We start from the raw sequence: 23029 nt of genomic DNA on the forward strand, positions 1-23029 counted from the left end.
TCTCTTAATATTATTTAAAATATGATAGATTATTATAGTATTTATATAATTATTATAATTAAACTTACTGAAAATGCTAAAAATGTAATAACACCCTTCAATAGCTTGCTTTTTATGAAGAATATACAGTTCTAGACATTTCTGGATTCACAAGTTTTAAGGAAATATCTTATAATAGATATATCTTATAATATAAATATCTAATAGCCTACATGGGGGGGGGGGGGGGGGGCCTTCTAATATTTTCTCAGACTATGGGGGGCCTTGGAGTCAGGGGCATATATTCTGGGGGGATGGGGTGGAGTTACCCCCCCCCCCAAACCCTCTCATTATTTATACCATGATCAATGGAAACATGTAAATACTTCACGCTGCAACTCCACAATGTTCAAGCCAAATCTACACCCTTGCTTGGAGTCAAAAAGATTGAGAACCACTGGTCTAAAGGGATAGTTTACCCAAAAATGAAAATTATCTAATTATTTACCTACTCTCATGCCATCCCAGATGTGTGTGACTTTCTTTCTTCTGCAGAACACACAAACAGATTTTAGAAAAATATTTCAGCTCTGCTGGTCCATACAATGCAAGTGAATGGTGGCGAGAACTCTGAAGGTCCAAAAAACACATAAAGGCAGCATAACAGTAATCCATAAGACTTCAGTGGTTAAATTTATATCTTCAGAAGCGATATGACAAGTGTGGGTGAGACTTATAATAAAAAAAAGGACTTTTGATCTAGTAATATTGATCTGTTTCTCACCCACACTTATCATATCACTTCTGAATATATGGATTTCACCACTGAAGTCATATGGATAACTGTTATGCTGCCTTCATATGCTTTTTGGACCTTTAGAGTCCTGGTCACCATTTACTTGCATTGTATGGACCTACAGATCTGAGATATTCTTCTACAAATTGTTGTTTGTGTTCAGCAGAAGAAAGAAAGTCATACACATCTAGGATGGCATGAGGGTGAACAAATGATGAGAGAATTTTAATTTTTGGGTGAACTATTTCTTTTTTGCATTTGGGTCTTTGGCACATTTTTGATTGAAGTGTGTCATCCTGCAAGCCAGCTCACCCAGTAGGCCCTTGGTGAGTGAGCATTTAATCTATCTGTAACTTCCTAGTAAAAAGATGTTTAGTCTCTGCATGACACAGCGATCTACTGTGTGCCCTCATGCCTGGCCAAACAGCTGCCCGAACTGCTGGAAGCCACAGGAACAGATGGCCTTACACGAGAAAGGGAAAAGTGTTACAGACCAACCTGGGGACACACAATCAGTCACAAGAAAGGAATGAAAAGTAATTTTTTCTTAATTAAGATATTTTTTGCAAAAAATGGTGAGTATATTGTTTAAATGATTTATTTAGAGAGATGAATGCCCATTCATTCCCTTTCCATTAGTGCATTATTCGTATGACATGGTGGTTGCACTGATTAGCTGCTGTTACATTCTCTTCTGTTGTAAGCTCAATTAGTGGAGTCTGAAGTATTAATAGCATGATAAAGTTAAAAGAACATGTTACCTCACAGAGCACATATAAACTTCTCATTAACTTTATAGTATAACTTTGTATATCATTATGATCTCTTGATTATTGATAATGTTTTCAATAAGCATTTGTTCATCATTTCATTGGTCTGTACCCAGGAAATCATTTGACTCAAGTAGGCTAGAAAATGCCAAATTGCTGAGGCACTCTGTGTGCAATTGCGCCTTCTAGTGGACATAATTTGACATGTTTGACATGTCTGGTAAACTGTGCTCAGTCTACACATAGGCTAACTCATTCCAAAGCAGAAACAGATTGTCTGTTCTTTATAGTATTCTCCATCACAGTAAAACACAGTTTTATATTCTGTTTAAATAATGTCATTTGTTGTGACACATCAATTTCTACAATAATGTTACCACTAAATCTTTTCAGAATTTCAACATTGTTTTCATTAGAGCATTTGTTATTTAGTGTAATCCATTTAGTCATTACATACTTCTTTACATATTTACCTATTCTATTTCGTGATCACTCTTTTTCAATGAATGATGGATTGTCAGCAGCACAGATGGATGGTTAACTGATACTGATTGACTTCTCATATCAACTGCTTTTTCCCAGAGGCCAGTGCAAGGGCAAATAAAGTTTGTTTACATGCCCTTCATAGTCTATGCAAGTGGTCCAAAAGTTTTATAACAAATTATTATCCATTTTATTTCCCCTTCTGCATCAACATCCATCCCTCACTCATATGCAGTTTGGGTTTCAGTACAGGGCCTAGCCCACATATTTTTAAATATAATAGTTGTTTGCAGATATACATCAATATAAGCAAATTTATGAAGCTCATAAGCATACATTTTGTCAGATTAGATAAATCTGAAATAAGCGCAAGTTCTATTTATTAATTAGAAAGACCTTTTGTCTGTCGTTCCGGTGAAAGTGTTTATCTGTGCAGAATTGATGTCATGCAATCTTGTAACTGACGCCGATGATGACTGATGGGTTTTCAGAGGAAATCAGAATGCAGCTTATCAGAAATCGGAGCATAACATGTGTGACATTTTGCCAACCACAAAATAAGAATCTTCATCAAAACAAACTGTGTGAAAACGAACATCGTCAGTTGCTCTTGTGAGGACAGTCCCATGTAAATTTCATTTTTGTTGTAGCATTTTCAGGTGTGGTTGCTACTTGCTTTAAATATAGGCCAACTTTATGTTCAGTCATTTTGAAATGGACAAGTTAATTCAGGTTTTTTTATTTTTTTATTTTTTTATTACATAGACCTAAAAATAACATTTAGATAATAACATTCTAATACTTCATAGGTTATGACAGGTGAAATATTTACATTCAAGTGTGTCATTAAACATAAAATGCTCACAAGCAATACCAAAGCAACATTTTTCTAATTTGACCTTTGCTGAAAAAGGTCACATTATTAATGTTTATTACAGTTGAAGTCATGATAGAAATTACTTTTGAGCAGACTTTGAAGTTGAAGTTGTTGTTTTTTTCTGCTTGGCAAAGATTGAATTGCCACAGAAAAAAATAACAGATAAAAACATGAAAACCCGTCTTTCTAAATGTCCGATCTGCCCATCCCAGGGTCCAAAGCTGGAACTACAGTTGTGACAAACTGCACAATGCTAAAACTTGCTTCTTTGAATGGATTTGACATAAAAGGCACAGTGCATCCAATTTTAAGAAACTTTTGAGTTGTGATTACATTAATGTACTCCTAACCCAAACCCTGTACCTGACCCTAACCATAACAGTACTGATACCAAAACAGCGCTCTTTCCACTTGCCTCTTTGAATGGATGTGAGGTGAAAAGCACAGCAATTTTCGGGGCATGAACATTCGTTACATGGTTGCGCTTGTCTGTAATTCGCCACATTTGGTTCGAATATGGGTGGCAAAATATTCAGAACGAACACACAAATTTTCTGTGTGATCATGTTGCAAAAACACGAAAATCACAAAATTGGTAAATAAATCTAAAAGTCATCCATATTAAAAAATACACTAAAATGCTACAGCGAATAAGATAAAAATTGACAGTAAACAGTTGATTTATAAAAGTCAATTATTTATAACTTTTTTTAATGAGAAAAAAATTGGTTGACATCTTGGTTTACTTGCTCTCTTCGAGTCTCTTCACAAATTAGGGAGCTGCACTGAGATGTTTAGTTTAAAAAGTTGTTGATTTTTGCTGTAGTTGAATGGGCAAGATATTGATATTTAAGATGAAGGTTTCACATGTTTAACAAAACACAGAGACCCGGTTTTCTAAATCTCTGCTAATATAATTTTGACTTTCAGATGAAAACATCTCATAAACTGTTTAACAACAACTTTTGCCCTTTGGTCAAGTACTCCACTTGACAATTTTCACTGTAAATTTTCACGCTAGAATATTGGGTCATGTTGTTTCAGTGGCTACACTAGAATCAGCCTTCATCGCCCACAAACGGATCCAAATCAGCTGAATCTCATAGTAGCAGACACCTACAATAAGAAATACTTAGTCATACTACGTTAAGCACACGTTTGACTCACCAGATATGTGTAAAAAAAAAAAAAAAAAGAAAAAGAAAAAAAAAAGATAAATATCTACAGAGGCAGCTATTTAGGTAGATAACCAGAAACATACTGATTACTTAGCAGATTTACTGGTAAAGTAAGTGTCAAACACACAGTTTTAGCGAATGCGGCTTAAAGATTTCAAAAGTTGTGAATCTGCTAAGTCACGTCCTTGCATTTTAAGAATCAATGCATTGTGTGTAGAGTAGACGATCTTACCAACACAGCTCCAAACATCAAAAGCAATAAACATGCAGATTTTGAGAAACCTCTGTCAGTCTCAGCAGCTTTACTATTCTTTCCCTTCAGTGTCCAAGTTATATGTTTCACATTAAAGAGATAGTTTACCCCAAAATTTAAATTCTGTCATCATTTACTCATCCTCCTGTTGTTCTAAACCATATGACTTTCTTCTGTGGAACACAAAAGAGATGATAGGCAGAATGTTAGCCTCAGCCACCATCCACTTTTGTTGTATTGAGAAAAGATGCAATTAAAGTGAATGGTGACTGAGTCGAACATTCTGCTTAACATTTCAGTTTGCGTTCCATAGAAGAAAAAGTAATAGACCAGCAGGTTTGGAACAATAAAGGGTGAGTAAATGCTGACAGAATTGTCATTTGTTTTATGAACTATCCCTGTAATAGAATTGCTATAGTATGCTATCATTGCATAACATATTGTATTACTTAGTAGGGTACAATGGGGCTAAAGGCACACCTTAAGGAAAATTAGCTTTTCTTCTGGTCACAGAAGAAATATATCAACATTTAAAAAAGAATTTTCTTTTTTTTTATATTGATGATGCAACATTATTTGTGTGAAAAGAAATAATAATGCAAAGTTGTTTTGATTAATATATATATATATATATATATATATATATATATATATATACAGTACTGTGCAAAAGTCTTTTAAGATGTTTCACACAAACATTTGTCTTAAGATGGTTTTTTTATATCTTCAGCTTTAGTGTGTCAATAGGAAATATAAATTCTAGACTCTCAAATGTTCCTTTTGCAAATAGAATAGAATAGAAGAACAGGGAGCCCTGCAACAGATGGCCTGGCCCCCACAGACACCCCCCCCCAACTGAGAACTGTGGTGAATTCTCCTAGAAGCTTGGAACATCCTATCTGCCAACAACCAAGAAAAACTGTGTCCAGGTGTAAGTAGGAGAATTGGTGCTGTTTTGAAGGCAAATGTGGCCACACTTAATATTGATTTAGCTTTTTTTTTTTTACGATTACTGGACTTTGTATGACATTAATTGATAAATGAAAACTATTCATGGCATTATTTTTTAAGACCTCACTATGCAACATGTTTCACAAGTGCCTAATTTTTTTATTTTTTTTAAAGTGGCGAGAGAGCCCTTTATTCCACATTTGGGTAAAAGGCCCCCAGAGGGGTTCTAGCGATATAATGTAAATATAGGATTATAGTTATTGGGCAAAATTGGTTGAGTAACAAATTAAGATAATGCTTCTTCAAAATAACCACTTCAGAAAAGGGTTAATCATTTCCTGTTCATTTCAATCACATCTGGCATTTCATAACATCTCAAGTATTTTATAAACAAATTAATCTCCATTGTGATTGAAAGAGTCAATGTGAACCTGCTTTAAACATTTTTCAGAGCAAATCTATTCCCCCCACTTAAGAAAAACAATGTGTTTTATGGGGGCCTTTATCCCCTGCAAAAGGGGGGCTTTTACCACAAATACTATTCTTTCAATTATTAGACAGTTATTAAAAAACTTTTGATGTAAACACCTTTAACAAAGCTGAAAATGACAAATAAGTATTTTGTCTAAAAATATATATGTTAATTTGAGGGGTTTTCATTAGCTACATAAAATTGCAATAATTAATATAATATTCAATATTAGATAAATGACCTCAAAATCAAACTTTAGACACTGCACACAATGATCTCATGGATCAGGAATATTTTGCAGTGTATACTGACAAACAGGTGTTAAGAAAAGTACTGTGGTGGATTTTGTTGCTGTTTTGGTTTTTGGGAGAAAATCAAATCAAAAGTGCCTTTTACCCTGAGGGACATTTAGCCTCGTTGTACCCTACTTATTTATGCATGTAACTGCACTGTAATGTGGACACTGTTATATAAAGTGTGACCCAGATTTTTTTTCTTAATGTATATATTTAAACATCCAGAAAAGACAAAGGGGGAATGCTAGCTCTCACTTGGATTATTTTATATTGCAATATACTGTACATAACCTCTGTCTAATAAAGAACAATTGAGTCCATCTACAAAACACACACCAAAGACATTAGGTATAATTCCTAAATAATGCAATTTAAGAATAACTTATACAATTATGCAACATTTTGCAATATTGCTCAACATGAATCTAATTGTGAATATGCCTGTATGTGTTTTCTCTATTTTCTTGTTTTCTGTATGTTTTCTGTATGTCTACTACATAGGAGAGAAATGACATAAAACCAGCTTTGTTTTTTAAATGGAGTTTTAAAGTTAACACTTTGTTTTTTGTGATTTTATTTTTCATATGGCAGATAATGATTCCTCCTTCAAACTTTTCTATCACATAAGAGAGGCAAAGGAATGCAGTGAATGTCAAATACATTATGATGATTTTCTGAGCATCATTCATTCATTGACAAACTGTATATATAGAGCTTTAAGCATTTCTAAGTCTTTAAGCATTTTGGCATTTTCATTCCTGTTATTTCTGTGATGTGCATTTATGCTGCTTAGTAATGAGGGAATTGGAGGGAAAGAATTTCACAATCAAAATGGCAATGAAATGGTGTGTGGGACTCACAATGTATGATTTACTATTCCTTTCTTCATTAATTATGCTCTTGACATGGTTATTGCCAACTCAGTAACTACCGTATTCTATGGAATTATTCTTTCAAAATCAGTGCTGTTTTTCATGCAAATTCTGTTTAACCTTGCTTTTTTATTTGTGTAACATTTAATCATGTTTCCTCTGTGATGACGGCAGGTATGAATAAGTGCTGGATATTGTCTACATGCAATGACACATTCTGTGAATGTTGGAGAGAGGTGGCAACTTCAGGTGAGTCTTAAACGCACTGCAGCTCTCTGGCAAGAATTCCTTGACAGGCACTGAACTTTTTGATAAAGTGTGAATGAGAATAATTTGCCTACAACCTAACGGGTTTGTTACATGACGAGTTATTGCTCACATTTCCATGCTATTTTTGCTGTAATAACTAATTTCTATCTCTGCTGGAAGACTGCTCGCCTCCATTGCTCCACAGGTTTATGTGTATGTAATGGCAATTTAAGGGAGAGGTCAAAGGGTTAAAAATATACATTCAAGTCATGTTTTTTGTTTATGATTATTATTATTATTATTAATTTTATTATTGTTTTACCTGATCAAAATAATGAGTGTTTAAGGTTTCAGAAATTCATATTTTTAACTATTCATAAAAAACAGATTAATACTTTATTAAACCTGACAATTCTTAGATTTTTTAATATTTGATTAGAACAGGTATTTTCAATCACAATGTGGCATAGCCTAAATGGGTCATAGGTCGTAACATAAAGCATTCTGTGTAAGTGAGATGAATTGCCTTTCAGAAACTCTTGCTCTTGTGATCAACTCCTGCAGACCGATGTGTGTTAGATGGTCTTCAATTTCAAGTGTGTACATTACATAGTTGTATAGTTGTGCATGCCATGATGCATGACCTTTGCCATGAATTAAAGAAACCAACATTGCATTTGATGCTTTGGTGTGAGATTTAATCTCCAATTTATTGTCAGATTGTTGTTTTCTTTTTCATCCTGTAAAGATTATTTCACTCTCGTTTCTAACCAGAACTGCACAGGAAGAGATCGGCTGACTACAAAGGTGCAAGGTAAAGAACACACTCATGAATATTTACATGCTTGTCTCTGAAATTTGCTTGATTTAGTAGTGCTTGACATTTACTGAATGTGGCAGTTTAAAACAACCAAGGCATTTCATCTGGGCCTTAGATGAGATGGCTTTGGATTATGACATTTCAAAGTATCCAAAATGTGTATGGATCCTGAAATCTATATGTACTTTATAAAGGGATGAGTCAATTTTAAACTTGATGTTTGTGGGGACTTATTATTTGCATATTAAATGTTATGTCTTAAGATTAATGAGAGATAAAGGTTTTAATTTATGCAAATGCATGCTCCTTTCCAGTCGCACTGTCAGATCATAAAACTATTATAAAATCTTTTATTCAAAACAGTTAACTGCTTTGCGTATACTACTGTATACTGTAAATATTCTGTATGTTTTTGTACCATGTTACAAAGTTAATGATTATAATATGATACATAAACAAGTAGCCACTGAAATCTCACTTAAAGACTTTGGTTGTTAAGTATTTGGAACAGTTTGTGTTTGTTTCATGCATGCCCCATACTGAACCATTCAAACACTGGAAATATTAGAGTGGGACAAAAGACAAAAGAGACAAAGTATGGCCACTATGAGACCAACAAAGTTCAGTTTTTCAACTTGTTTCATGTGGTAGACATGGTAAAGGAAAGTAGCTGAGAGAAACTGATGCACATATGGAGTTTCACTTATATCTTATGATGCATGAGGTGATATTGTGGAAAGTTGTTTGAATTTTGAAAAATCTCTCACTTATGTGAAATTAGGAAAAAGAATCAAATGACTGAGGCAGTGAGTAACATTCCATCACTGTGTGGTTTAAACCTGAAAGCAAAATTAGACATGGAGTGATAGACACTCCGCAGATTGCATGAAAAAACATTGAAAGTGTGATTTTGGTTTGTGTTTTTGACAGACACAAAACCAGGATAACAAACATTTTTAGCATTGAGGATTTTCAGTAGGGCATACTTCACCAAATTATAAAAAAAAAGTATTTCATATTTGATTCACCCTCATGACATGTGGCACACAAAAGGAGATGTTAGGTCGAGTATTAGCCTCAGCCACCATTCACTTTCATGGTGTGGAAAAAAGTCATTGCTGACTTAGTCTGAAATTCTGCCAAACATTTATTTTTGTGTGCCACGGAAGAAAAAAGTTTATACAGGATTGGAAAAACATGAGGATGAGTAAATGATGACAGATTTTTTTTTTTCGTGAACTATACCTTTATGAATTTGGGTTGCCTTATTTAATGTTTCTTTAACAGTGCGGAGGAGTACACGAAAACAAATCCTTTTATCGTTATTGATGCTCTGATCTCAACTCAGACTCATTAACATTGTCAACCACATTCTATCTCAATCTCATATCCCATATCCTGTTCCTGGGTTGATGCTTTTGTGCACGTTTTTGCAAAATGCAAAGTATGTGTGGTTTCCTGAGAGGTGGGAGTGGTTTATGTCTTGTATAGACAGATAAATGTCACACATCTTTTTTGCTTTTCATTAAAGCAGCTCTTGTGCTTTGGTTTTTAAAGGGACTTCAACCAAAAAAGAAAGAAAAAGTTATATATTGCCAGACATGTCTTAAATTGTGTCTACTGTAAAATATGAACACAGTAGTGGTGCAGAGGGTTATAGAGACTCACTATGAATACCAGCAGTGTGTCATTCACCTTGCATTCATGCTCTCTTACCTGTTTTTTTTTATTTTTTTACCCTCTCTGCTCACCTTCAGGGAAAACCCCACGTGAGATGGTCTGTGTTCCAGGATCTCACATTCCTTACATGCATACCTTGCTTTCATCCTTTTGAATTGCAATTTTTTTTAAGTTACATTAAAAACACCTTTCCTTATTAATGTCTCTTAACATTATGCCATCAGATGCCCAATATTTCAAACTTACATCTATTTTATCTCTTGGATGTTGGTTGGTTGAAAGACAGACACTAAAACTTTAATGGGTACCGTAACTACCATACAACAATTGTATGTAATAGTAGTTATGATTTTTTTTTCCATTAATTTTTAATATTTAATTTCTTTAATGAACATTATTTAATTATATTAAGTGGCAAAAGGCTGTTATTTGCTCATCAGCTTATAAATATATTTTAGTATATGTAGTATACAGGATTTAATTATACGGGACCAAATAAGACATTTGTTTTAAATGCATATTATTATTCTATAATTTTTATGGTATTAAAAGAATTAATACCATATAGAAAGGAAAGATTTTCAGTCATATAAAGCTAAATTTAAACCAGTATTATATATATTATTATTTTGAGAGGTTTTTGAGAGGTGAGCTTATTAGAGATACAGTGGGTTAAAATAATTATTGCCCCCAAACACCAACAAAGTGATGGCAACACTCCAAATTAGTTTTACTCAATATAAATATTTTTACCGGTACTATTACATTTGACACATTTATAGATGACATGTAGATTTGTAGTATTTTGTGAATTATGAAGGAAAATGTAAACATTCTTACAATCCAGTGTCCCCAACGCTTATGTTTTGCACTCTTTGCAATTTGCTTATACATTTCCAACATTTTGTTTTACTATTTTCTGTTTAATTTTAATGAATTAAAGCATAATGTAAATTCATGAGACTAGGTTAACCATATTAAAAACCACTGAAATAAACAACATTTTGTCAAACTCTGTACTTCAGGAATGCCAAAGTCTGAGAAAGAAAGTGATAAGAAAGTGTGTGGGAGAGAACATGAACGACAGCCGACACTAAAAGAAGAGCATGATGCATCTCCCCCTCTGCTGAATGAATGTTCTTCACCACAGCATGAGCAACATCTTTCTTCTCAGGTACATTGTATGAGCTTTTATTTTGCGGTACTTTCTGTGTCTATGCCTTATAGAAGAAATCCATCCCTTAGTGGGGTGCATGCACATAATGTCCATTGCATTTTCTGTAGATAAATTATTTTATGTATAGTCCTTTTTTATAATTTTTATAATTGAAATGCAATACATTGGATTTGTTCTTAATTTTTTGGAAATTTACTTATGCTGCATGGGACACTGTGTGCAGAATTCTGCCCCTCAGATGGTGGCACCAGTCCAGTTCAACCATTCTACCTCTTCCATCAGCTCATCATCCTCTGTTACACCACATAGATTATTAAGTTAATAGATACTGTACCTATCTTACCAAAAGTAACTCTTGGTTAGTGAATAGTCTTTGTTGTGAAGTGGGTGTTGACATGATTTTTTCTGTGTGTTTGTGTGTGTGTGTGTGTGTGTGTGTGTGTGTGTGTGCAGGGAGCTGGTAATCAGGAACGGATGCATTTTCTTCAGCTGGTGTTTCAGAATTCTTGTGCTGGCCAGATCAGGCCAACTGTACTCCGTTCTACGGCTTTCCTGCTTCAGGGTTTGTGCTTCAATTAATTATGAACTTAACATTGTTCCCTATCGTTTTTTATTTAATTTAATTTTTTACATTTTTTTTATGGGTAGTAAGTGTTATTTCCTAATTGCTTATGCCTCAAAAGTATAGAAAATGGCTATTATTCCCCACAAACTTTGTATGTGACAAAGGACTGTGATATTTTGAAATGTACCTATTTCCAATGAGAAAACGGGCGAATATGTGTCTTTTCGTTCACATAAAGTCAACATATGAATCCAAATTAACATGTATTTATACTAAAGTAATATTCAAAGCCGTGCTGGTCCATAATGGTAACAAGTACCCCTGGCTCACTCGGTGTACCTCAAAGAGGATTACAACAGCATCAAGACCTTGCTGGACGCCTTGAAGTATGATGAGTACGGCTGGGAGGTCATAGGAGACTTCAAAATGGTGGCATTCCTGATGGGTCTCCAAGGCGATTTTACCAAGTTTCCCTGCTATCTTTGCCTTTGGGACAGCAGGGACACCAAGGCGCACTACCACAGGCGGGTCTGGCAACAGCGGACCGAGTTCTCTGTTGGGAGGAACAACGTCAAGTGGGAGCCACTGGTGGACCCCCAGAAGGTGCTGATGCCACCACTGCACATCAAATTGGGCCTTATGAAACAATTTGTCAGAGCTCTAGATAAGGAGTCGGCAGTCTTCAAGTACCTTCAAAACTTCTTCCCTAAACTGTCTGAGGCAAAGGTCAAAGCCGGTGTCTTTGTCGGACCACAGATAAAGAAGGATTTTTTTTCGGACTTTCTGTGAACGAAAAGACACAAATTCACCTGTTTTCTCATTGGAAATAGGTACATTTTAAAATATCACTGTCCTGGTCACAAAAGCAAAGTTTGTGGGGAATAATAGCCATTTTCTATCATTTTGAGGCATAAGCAATTAGGAAATAACACTTACTACCCAGGAACAAAAATTGTGTTACATAGTGTTATCTATCATTATCTATCATTATATTCTATATAATTGCATGCTCTATGGTTCAACAATGATTTCAAGTTTGTATGTACAACTACTGCATCCAAAAACATAACCACTTTAAAGTGGTTCAGAAGGGGTTTATTAGGGGAAATAGAGAGCACAAAGTGTTGTTTTTAAACTTACTTCCACATCACCAGAAGCATAATGGAGTTAATTAACAGAGGTTCAGGAGGAGCATATTAATTTTATCCTGACAAATCACAGCCCGTGAGTAGGAGCATATAAGCCGCTGCTTACCTGCTTCCTGTAACAACTCTCCTGACATCCCACCTCTACCCCATCTCCACGTATTCTCTAGATACATTATTTATCTAAATAAGTAAAGTCCGGTATACGGACAGCAAGCCAAAGATGCTTACCACTTCAACACAAGATTACATTAACATACCAACTAGTGAAATAATTGTATATAATATAAACCAATTTGTATATATGATTTCTTAAAGGTGTAGTTCACCCAAAAATTAAAATTCACTCATCATTTACTCACCCTCATACCATCCCAGATATGTATGGCTTTCTTTCTTCTGCTGAACACAAACAAAGATTTTTAGAAAAATATCACAGCTCTGTTGGTCCACACAAGTTAATTGTGACCAGACCTTTGATGCTCCAAAGATCATATAAAAACTAAATAAAATTAATCCATATAACTCCAGTGTTTAAATCCATGTCTTCAGAAGTGATATGATAGGTGTGGGTGAGAAACAGATCAATATTTAAGTCCTTTTTAAAATAAATCTCCACGTGCACTTTCACTTTCAAAATGTGAAAGAATGTGAAATTGAAAGTAGATACTTTTTTGATCTGTTTCTCAACCACACCTATCATATCACTTCTGAAGACATGGATTTAACCACTGGAGTTATATGGATGAATTTTCTTTAGTTTTTATGTGATCTTTGGAGCTTCAAAGATCTGGTAACCAATAACTTGCATTAGGAGCAACAGAGCTGATATATTCTTCTAAAAATCTTTGTTTGTGTTCAGCAGAAGAAAAAAAGTCATACATATCTGGGATGGCGTGTGGGTGAGTAAATGATGAGAAAATTTTCATTTTTGGGTGAACTATCACTTTAAGCTCATAGCTTGTAAAGAGAATCATCATGGGATCATTCATGGCATGATTTCCAGAAAGTATCCTGTAGTCCTCTGTAATGGTCATTTTGGAGGGTCCTGTCCTTACTTTAATTTAAAGTACTCATATATGTGCTCGGCTTTGCCTCATTCCTTAGCAAGCGAGACCAACCCAACAGCAATGAAAAAAATAAAAGATGCAGGTCGCAGTGCCCAGATTTCAATCCAAGCTGTTCCTGGATCAAGCCAGCCCGGGAAACATTTTCCCAGCTTTCACTCACACAGGTGAGAATCTATGTACTACTGCAAATATATTGATTAAGAGTATAAAATGTTCATAAAGAACAGTATAAGTCCTATATGTGTCCTTCTCAGGCACGGCCAGTCAGACATTGAGAGTTCCAGCTCTCTGTTTATAAATGGACAATGTCGTTGGCCTGGCTGTGACGAAGTCTTTCAAGGGTATCAATGTTTTTTGAGGTACGTCTGTAGGTTTTTAATTTCTGTGTTCCATGTTGTTCCAAACCTATATGAATTTCTTTCTTCTGTGGAACACAAAAATAGATGTTAAGGGAAAATGTTCAGACTCAGCCACTATTCACTTTCATTGTTTGGAGAAAAAAAAAGAAAAGAAAATAACATGTTGACTAAAGCTAACACTCTGCGTAACATCTCCTTTTGTGTTTCCCGGAAAAAAAGAAAATCATATAGATTTGGGTAAGTAAATGATGACAAAATTTTCATTTTTGTGTTAACTATTATAACCTTTAAATGTAAATGTAAACAGAACCAGTTCATCAGAAAGCCACTGTTGTCAGAACTGATCATTTGTTAGGATAATTTTGAAGTTGAGTCATCATTAGCAGAAAACTTTTAATTCTTACACTGTCTAGACACCTGAATCGAGACCACAGCACAGGTGAGAAAACTATTGCGCAGTGGCGAGTTCAGCAAGACCTGGTACGACACATGGAAAATCAGGTACAAAGACGTCAGTGATACAATCTCTTGCAGACAGCATGCATGAATACTACAAATTTACATGTCATCTATAAATGCATTCTGTGCATTTTTATTCCCCTTCAGTCATAATGAATGAGGAATAAGAAAGTGAATCATAGTTTCAATGGTTTTGAGTCATTAAGCAAGAGTGTGAACCCAAATCAATCAGATGTCTTGATAAAAGTGGTTTGAGAACCCACTGGCTCTTGTGTGCAAAAATACTATATGTCATGATTTCTAAATGTTTCAGCTCATTCAGGAGAAGCAGAGACTTCACGCCATGCAGCTCCACCTTCGGCTGTTTGAGTGCATCTCAACACGCACCGTAAGACTGTTCAGATTACTCTTTAAAACAATGCCTGTATAGGTTTCGGAAATATAGGTTCTCACAGTGAACATGTCATTTCCTTTATATAATAGGCTAAGCTGTTTTTTTGGTCTTAGCTGGTCTCCCAGGCTGGTATGTTGGCTGGTTTTAGAGGGGTTTTGGGTAATTGTTATCTGGTCACACTGGGAGACCACTTGGCTAAGCAACTAAACCAGCTGAACACCAGCTTGGCCAGGTTGTTTACTTTTCAGTAAGGGAACTTGTCTTAAAGTTGATCGTTTTGGCCCTGGATAGTGAGTAGGCAATACAGTGGTGCTAAAATCCACAATATAGTAATAGCCATGGCACTGTACTATTTTGTAGCATAGTCACGTTCTGTTATGTCAGGGCCTGCAGTATATCTTCAAGTGGAAAATCGGTACTTAATAAATTTGCTTTATAAAATAAGAATTTAAAAATACAAATTGTGTCCTCAATATATTATGTGCGTATTTATTATGTAACTGTTGTATAAATGCAATAAGGCACTTGAGACTGTTTCATATTCTGAATATAGTTACAGCTCAAGGTGTTGCAGTGCCATTTAGCCATGATTATTTTCACAGTATATCATGGCCTCTTGTACCTTATGGCTTAAATATACTCTATTGGTTAATTGATTTGAGATATTTGCTCTACTCCGTAGTTGTGCTTGATGAAACCTCTCTTACTTGAAAGGCTGACCTGTGTGTTCTCCATTAGGGAGCAGATCCAGGATGGTGGAGGCCGCTGGCACTAAATTTGTCCCCGTTGGGGGAGCCAAATGGCAGGACAGAGAGAGCAAGTGAAGCACCAGTGCGACAGGAACACTTGCACACCCCCTCACCATACCTGCTGCCAGGTAAAACCTGCTAACATACTGACTTTCCTGTGGGTGGGAGACCAAAATACGCTATGCCCCAAACACACACTCTAACTAAAGAGTGTCAAAATGACACATCACAAAAGGGGAATTTTTGAAGAATCTTCAAGCTGTTCTTTTCCTACCACAACACCAGATAGTGACCACAATCCAAAAATGTCCAAAAAATCCAACCATTAATTAAAAACACTTTAAAAGTAGTTCATATGACTCGTGCACTATATTCCAAGTCTTCTGAAGTCATATGATAGCTTTGTGTGAGGACATTGTCATGAGGGTGAGTAAAAACTGACAGAATTTTATTTTTTGGGGCGAACTCTTCCTTTAAACATAAATAATCCAGTCAAAAATAAACTGAAGTGGAACTCATGGATGAAATGCAGATGAGTTAGAGTTTCAAAAATCTAGACGGATAAAGGTTATAATCCAACATTGTTTACAGTGTGAAAGGCACACCCATCTGTTTATTTCCTTTCTCTTATGTTGTTGGCCAGACAGTAGTAAGTTGGCGGTCTACCACTATCACTACAGTTGAACTTGTTAGATTGCTTATTTTCTGTTGTCACATTTGGCAAGGTTACCTAAACTCAGCAAAAAAAGAAACGTCTCTTTTTCAGGACACTGTATTTCAAAGATAATTTTGTAAAAATCCAAATAACTTTACAGATCTTTATTGTAAAGGGTTTAAACAATGTTTTCCATGCTTGTTCAATGAACCATAAACAATTAATGAACATGCACCTCTGGAACGGTCATTAAGACACTAACAGCTTAAAGACGGTAGGCAATTAAGGTCACAGTTATAAAAACTTAGGACACTAAAGAGACCTTTCTACTGACTCTGAAATACACCAAAAGAAAGATGCCCAGGGTCACTGCTCATCTGCGTGAACGTGCCTTAGGCATGCTGCATGGAGGCATGAGGACTGCAGATGTGACCAGGGCAATAAATTGCAATGTCTGTACTGTGAGATGTCTAAGACAGCGCTACAGGGAGACAGGAAGGACAGCTGATCTTCCTTGCAGTAGCAGACCACGTGTAACAACACCTGCACAGGATCGGTATATCCGAATATCACACCTGTGGGGCAGGTACAGGATGGCAACAACAACTGCCCGAGTTACACCAGGAATGCACAATCCCTCCATCAGTGCTCAGACTGTCTGCAATAGGCTGAGAGAGGCTGGACTGAGGGCTTGTAGGCCTGTTGTAAGGCAGGTCCTTACCAGACATCACTGGCAACAACGTCGCCTATGGGCACAAATCCACTTTCGCTGGACCAGACAGGACTGGCAAAAAGTGCTCTTCACTGACGAGTCGCGGTTTTGTCTCACCAGGGGTGATGGTTGGACTCGCGTTTATCGTCAAAGGAATGAGCGTTACACCGATGCCTGTACTCTGGAGCATGATCGATTTGGAGGTGGAGGGTCCGTCATGGTCTGGGGCGGTGTGTCACAGCATCATCGGACTGAGCTTGTTGTCATTGCAGGCAATCTCAACGCTGTGCGTTACAGGGAAGACATCCTCCTCCCTCATGTGGTACCCTTCCTGCAGGCTCATCCTGACATGACCCTCCAGCATGACAATGCCACCAACCATACTGCTTGTTCTGTGTGTGATTTCCTACAAGACAAGAATGTCAGTGTTCTGCCATGGCCAGCGAAGAGCCCAGATATCGATCCCATTGATCGGAGGGTGAGGGCTAGGGCCATTCCACTCAGAAATGTCTGGGAACTTGCAAGTGTTTTGGTGGAAGAGTGGGGTAACATCTCACAGCAAGAACTGGCAAATCTGGTGCAGTCCATGAGGAGGAGATGCACTGCAGTACTTAATGCAGCTGGTGGCCACAACATATACTGACTGTTAATTTTGACCCCCCCCCTTTGTTCAGGGACACATTATTCCATTTCTGTTAGTCACATGTCTGTGAAACTTGTTCAGTTTATGTCTTAGTTGTTGAATCTCTTTATGTTCATACAAATATTTACACATGTTAAGTTTGCTGAAAATAAAAGCAGTTGAAAGTGAGAGAACATTTTGTTTTTTGCTGAGTTTAAATCTGGACCAAAAGTAGTTTACAGGTCTCAGCTGGATTTCCTTTATAAAACTTTGATTTTACAGGTTTGGTGCATTGTGTAAGTAATTTGTCGAAAAGAACTGACTCATTCATGTTACTCGGCTGTACAATTTGTTCATACAGCAAAATACATAGCGACATACATACTGTAAACCACAATGCACGAATGAGTCTTTGCAGTCAATTTCCAATAATTATTGTGTTATGCTCTGATTCCAAGCCATCTGTTCTTATGATTTGCAGATTTTGTTAGCAGCATTGAATACTACAAATATGCCAATATACGACCTCCATATACGTATGCTTTCCTAATCAGATGGGTGAGTACACAAAGGAGTGCAGATAGAGAAGAGTTGTTAGAGTTATTGTAAGAGTTCAAATGCACTTAAAGTAAGGTCTATATAGGCCACATCAAGTGCATTCAGGAAGTATTCAGACCCCTTCTTTTTTTTGACATTTTGTTATGTTGCAGCCTTATGCTAAAATGCTTTCAATTATTTATTTTTTCACATCAATCTACACTCCATACCCCACAATGACAAAGCAAAAACCAGATTTTTGATAACTTTGCAAATTTATTAAAAAGAAAAAAAACTTAAATATCACATTGATATAAGTATTCAGACCCTTAACTCAGTACTTAGTTGAAGCACCTTTGGCAGTAATTACAGCCTCAAGTCTTTTTGGGTATGATGCGACAAGCTTTGAGAACCTGGATTTGGGGATTTTCTGCCATTCTTCACTGCAGATCCTCTCAAGCTCCGTCAGGTTCGATGGGGACCGTCGGTGGACAGCCATTTTCAGGTCTCTCCAGAGATGTTCGATTGGGTTCAAGTCCGGACTCTGGCTGGGCCACTCAAGGACATTCACAGAGTCTTTGTCTTGGCTGTGTGCTTATTGTCATTGTCCTGTTGGAAGGTGAACCTTTGGCCCAGTCTGAGGTCCTGAGTGCTCTGGACCAGGATATCTCTGTATTTTGCAGTGTTCAGCTTTCCTTCAACCCTGACCAGTCCCCCAGTCCCTGCCACTGAAAAACACCCCCACAGCATGATGCTACCACCACCATGCTTCACCGTTGGATGGTATTGTGCAGGTGATGAGCGGTGCTTTGTTTCCTCCAGACATGATGCTTGGAATTGAGGCCAAACAGTTCAGTCTTTGTTTCATCAGACCAGAGAATCTGGTTTCTCACAGTTTGAGAGTCCTTTAGGTGCTTTTTAATGTGTCTTGCACTGAGGAGAGCCTTCTGTCTGGCCACTCTGCCATAAAGCCCAGATTGGTGGAGTTTTGCAGTGATGGTTGTCCTTCTGCAAGTTTCTCCCATCTCCACACATGATCTCTCAAGCTCAACCAGAGTGACCATCAAGTTCTTGGTCACTTCTCTTATCAAGGCCCTTCTCCCCCGATTGCTCAGATTGGCCACGCGGCCAGCTCTAGGACGAGTCCTGGTTGTTCCAAACTTCTTCCATTTAAGAATTATGGCCACTGTGCTCTTGGGACCTTCAATGCAGCTGAAATTTTTCTGCAGGCAGTTTCTTTGAGCTCATGGCTTGGTTTTTGCTCTGATATTCATTTTGAGATGTGAGACCTTATATAGACAGGTGTGTGCCTTTCCAAATCATGTCCAATCAATTGAATTTGCCACAGGTGGACTCCAATCAATGTGTAGAAACATCTCAAATATGATCCAGAGAAATGGGATGCACCTGAGCTATATATCAAGTGTCAAAGCAAAGGGTCTGAATACTTATGTCAATGTGTTTTTTCAGTTTTTTCTTTTTAATATATTTGCAAAGTTATCAAAAATCTGGTTTTTGCTTTGTCATTATGGGGTATGGCATGTAGATTGATGTGAAAAAAAAATACTTTAAAGCATTTTAGCATAAGGCTGCAACATAACAAAATGTGAAAAAAATGCAGGGGTCTGAAAACTTTCTCAATGCACTGTATGTACTGCAACAAAATATTCATGTAAGAATATAAAAATCTTACATGAATGTTTATTTGCTGGCTGTTCCCATAAATGTATTTCCACTGTAAATGTTATTCTTCCTTTTTCATACAAAACAATTTGTGTAGAATTCTGGATTACACATGCAATTCTGCAGCAATTAAGAATTTTCCTTTTAAACATATTAAAATGTGAATATATTCCTCAATCTAAGTGTTTTTGAGAAGTTTATTTTCTGTTAATTCCAACAGTCAATACTAGAAGCTCCAGAAAAACAACGGATGCTAAACGAGATTTACAGTTGGTTCACACGAATGTTCTACTACTTCCGTCATAACTCTCCTACATGGAAGGTACTGGACATCCTAACGGCTGACTCAGCCAATTAACCATCAGTGCCAGGCCTAGCGACAATCCCATTTCTGTTTAGTCAGCTCACAGAATGGAAGAAAAAGTTTTGCATTTGCTAATATATATATATATATATATATATATATATATATATATATATATATATATATATATATATATATACACACACACACACACACACACACTACCAGTCAAAAGTTTTGAAACACTTGACCGAAATGTTTCACATGATCTTAAAAATCTTTTGATCTGAAGGCGTATGCTTAAATGTTTGAAATTAGTTTTGTAGACAAAAATATAATTGTGCCACCATATTAATTTATTTCATTATAAAACTAACATTTAATTTAAAATAAAAAAGTTTTTGAAATTGATGACTTGGACCGAATTTTAAAGAAAAGCAGACAATAAGTGCCCAACATAGATGGGAACTCCTTCAATACTGTTTAAAAAGCATCCCAGGGTGATACCTCAAGAAGTTGGTTGAGAAAATGTCAAGAAATGTCAAGAGTACATGTCTGCAAATTCTAGGCAAAGGTGACTACTTTGAAGATGCTAAAATATAACAAATATAACCAACATATTTATTTTGGATTTTGTTTAGTCACAACATACTTCCCATAGTTCCATTTATGTTATTCCATAGTTTTGATGACTTTACTATTATTCTAAAATGTAAAAAAAATTATAATAAAGAATGAGTAAGTGTTTCAAAACTTTTGACCATATATATATATATATACATATATATATACACACACACATATATATAGGTCCAAGCTTGAAAAGATTTAGATTTGAATGTACTGATGGTGATCTGACACAACTTTAGGACATTATATTTATCACCACATGGTGACAGTGTTGACATGATGAGGACATGATGAATCATTTCAACACTTGTATTTCATGGAATCTTAAATCTGAATATAAAATTATATTCTCTGTTTCATAACCATTTAAAAAAATGTAACAGAATGCTGTGCGACACAATCTGAGTCTTCATAAATGCTTTGTGCGAGTGGACGGGAGGACGGGGGCGGTTTGGACGGTGGATGAGGAAGAGTTTCAAAAGAGGAAAGGACAGAAAATCAACAGGTAATTTTATGTTCTTCCCTCATACACATTGAGAAAATCAGGATGATCAAATTAAGCATATAAATCAAACTCACAACAAAGGTTATTGGTACATTGTTTTGGAAAGTCAGTGTTTTTGTGTTTAGAACTGGCTTTACTGACTTTAACAATCCCTGTCCTCTGGCTCCCACACAGTTTATTTAATTTTCTCCAAGTAGGTGGACTGCAGCAGTTCCAATGATTAAAAGTAAATATGAATGTTCTCATGGTATGTTTTGCAGGGACTATACTTTGAAATGGCTGACACCTTTCTCCAATTCTCCAACCCATGAGACCTCAGATGTATCGATGAAAACCACAGATTAAAAGTGAAACCTTCTATAATTTGAGACTGTTCAGTTACATAGAGTTTTGTTAATATACATTTTTGTATCCAAACTATCTATATCTGAACAAAAATATACAATAAGTCTTACCTAAAATATGGTGTTAATTACAGTCTTGCCAGTTGTCTTTGTAACAATTATCAACAGCTATTGTCTTTGCAATTATTTATGCAGACAGTAAGGCTTTTATTTTTCATTGATTTAAACTGTGCATTATTACTTTATTTCTATATTTTGTGCTATACCAAAACTCCTTTTTGGATTAAAATTGAGAGTAAAATAAATAAAGTTTAAAATGAAAGACAATATTGTAGCAATGATTATGTTTATATTAGAAAATAAAAATTCAGAATTTCACTTTGAGTGACAAAACTCCAACCTGACCAGAAGAGGGCATCTGTGTGTGTGTTTTCCGTGCGTCCGTGCGCGCGCATGCTTTTGGGTGTGGTAATTCTGTAACCGTTCAGGCAAAGACATAAAGCATCATCAAAGCTGCTGGTATGAAAGACAAAGACATTTTCTCTCCACAACATTTTGTTCGTTTTATGTGGTATGCTGATGATACTTACTTGATGAACAATTAATAAATGAGTGACTGAATTATAGCCTAGTAGACACAAGGGTAAATTATATGCTGAATCATTTATACGTTGTCACACTAAATTCCCCTTAAGGTTGATTTGAATTGCAATTCAATAATCTTTTTCTGCCTCGAGTTTTTCCTCAGATATGCTAAGGTACTCTTGTTTTATTTTTATATTTTTAACCCATTCACACACACGCACACACATACTTGTGTGATGTGTGACTGATACTGCAGTTGAAAAGGCGGCAGGTAAATAAATCTGCTGCATCTGCTCCCCTGTGGTTCTCTGTTTTGTCTTCCAGCTAGATAGGAACACATCCATGATTCCTCGCCCTCTGCTTTTGTGCCCTCACCAGGCTCCTCTGCCGGCACAGGCTTTTGTTGAGCCTCACATTTCATTGTCACTGTGCTTTTTCTCACAATGCCAGTGTTGGTGTTTGGTATTGTAGCTTAAAGGAAAACTAATACATCTTAGTTTAAAAAGCCTCTTAAAAAATTATTAATTTTATTTTTAATTTAAAGAGATAGTTCACCCCAAAATGAAAATTCTATCATCATTTACTCACATTTATATTGTTCAAAACCCATGTAACTTTCTTTCTTCTGTGGAACACAGAAGTAAAAGTTTAGAAGAATTTTCACACTGCTCTCTTCCATACAATGAACGTGGATGTGACTGGTGTTTAAGCACCAAAAAGGATTAAAAAGCACCATAAAAACATCCTAAAAGTAGTCAATAGAACTTGTAAGCTTTATTCCACCTAAAATGAAAATTCTGTCATCATTTACTCACCCTCATGCCGTTCTGAACCGTATAACTTTATTGAAAATGAAAA

At 36.1% G+C, this 23029-nt stretch overlaps 1 protein-coding gene across 1 annotated transcript; it reads left to right on the forward strand.

The window, feature by feature from the left end:
• The first annotated feature begins 7158 nt into the window (after positions 1 to 7158).
• foxp3b (forkhead box P3b) lies at positions 7159 to 22108 on the forward strand. Its single transcript, XM_051654161.1, has 13 exons — positions 7159 to 7176; positions 7951 to 7990; positions 10702 to 10850; positions 11307 to 11415; positions 13671 to 13797; positions 13888 to 13992; positions 14406 to 14493; positions 14765 to 14839; positions 15584 to 15722; positions 18065 to 18141; positions 20024 to 20125; positions 21121 to 21242; positions 21503 to 22108. The coding sequence occupies exons 3-13, from the start codon at positions 10704 to 10706 to the stop codon at positions 21585 to 21587; spliced, it is 1176 nt and encodes a 391-aa protein (XP_051510121.1). The 5' UTR covers positions 7159 to 7176; positions 7951 to 7990; positions 10702 to 10703; the 3' UTR covers positions 21588 to 22108.
• Positions 22109 to 23029: the final 921 nt, after the last annotated feature.

Source organism: Myxocyprinus asiaticus, chromosome 24 (assembly GCF_019703515.2).
Source record: "Myxocyprinus asiaticus isolate MX2 ecotype Aquarium Trade chromosome 24, UBuf_Myxa_2, whole genome shotgun sequence".
Classification (NCBI taxonomy): domain Eukaryota; kingdom Metazoa; phylum Chordata; class Actinopteri; order Cypriniformes; family Catostomidae; genus Myxocyprinus; species Myxocyprinus asiaticus.

Excerpts from the sequence above, each read along its gene's own strand:
- foxp3b (XM_051654161.1), top strand. The coding sequence starts at position 10,704 with ATGCCAAAGTCTGAGAAAGAAAGTGATAAGAAAGTGTGTGGGAGAGAA. Across the intron at positions 10,851-11,306 it reads AGCAACATCTTTCTTCTCAG|GGAGCTGGTAATCAGGAACG; the intron begins GTACATTGTATG and ends GTGTGTGTGCAG. Across the intron at positions 14,840-15,583 it reads AGTGCATCTCAACACGCACC|GGAGCAGATCCAGGATGGTG; the intron begins GTAAGACTGTTC and ends GTTCTCCATTAG.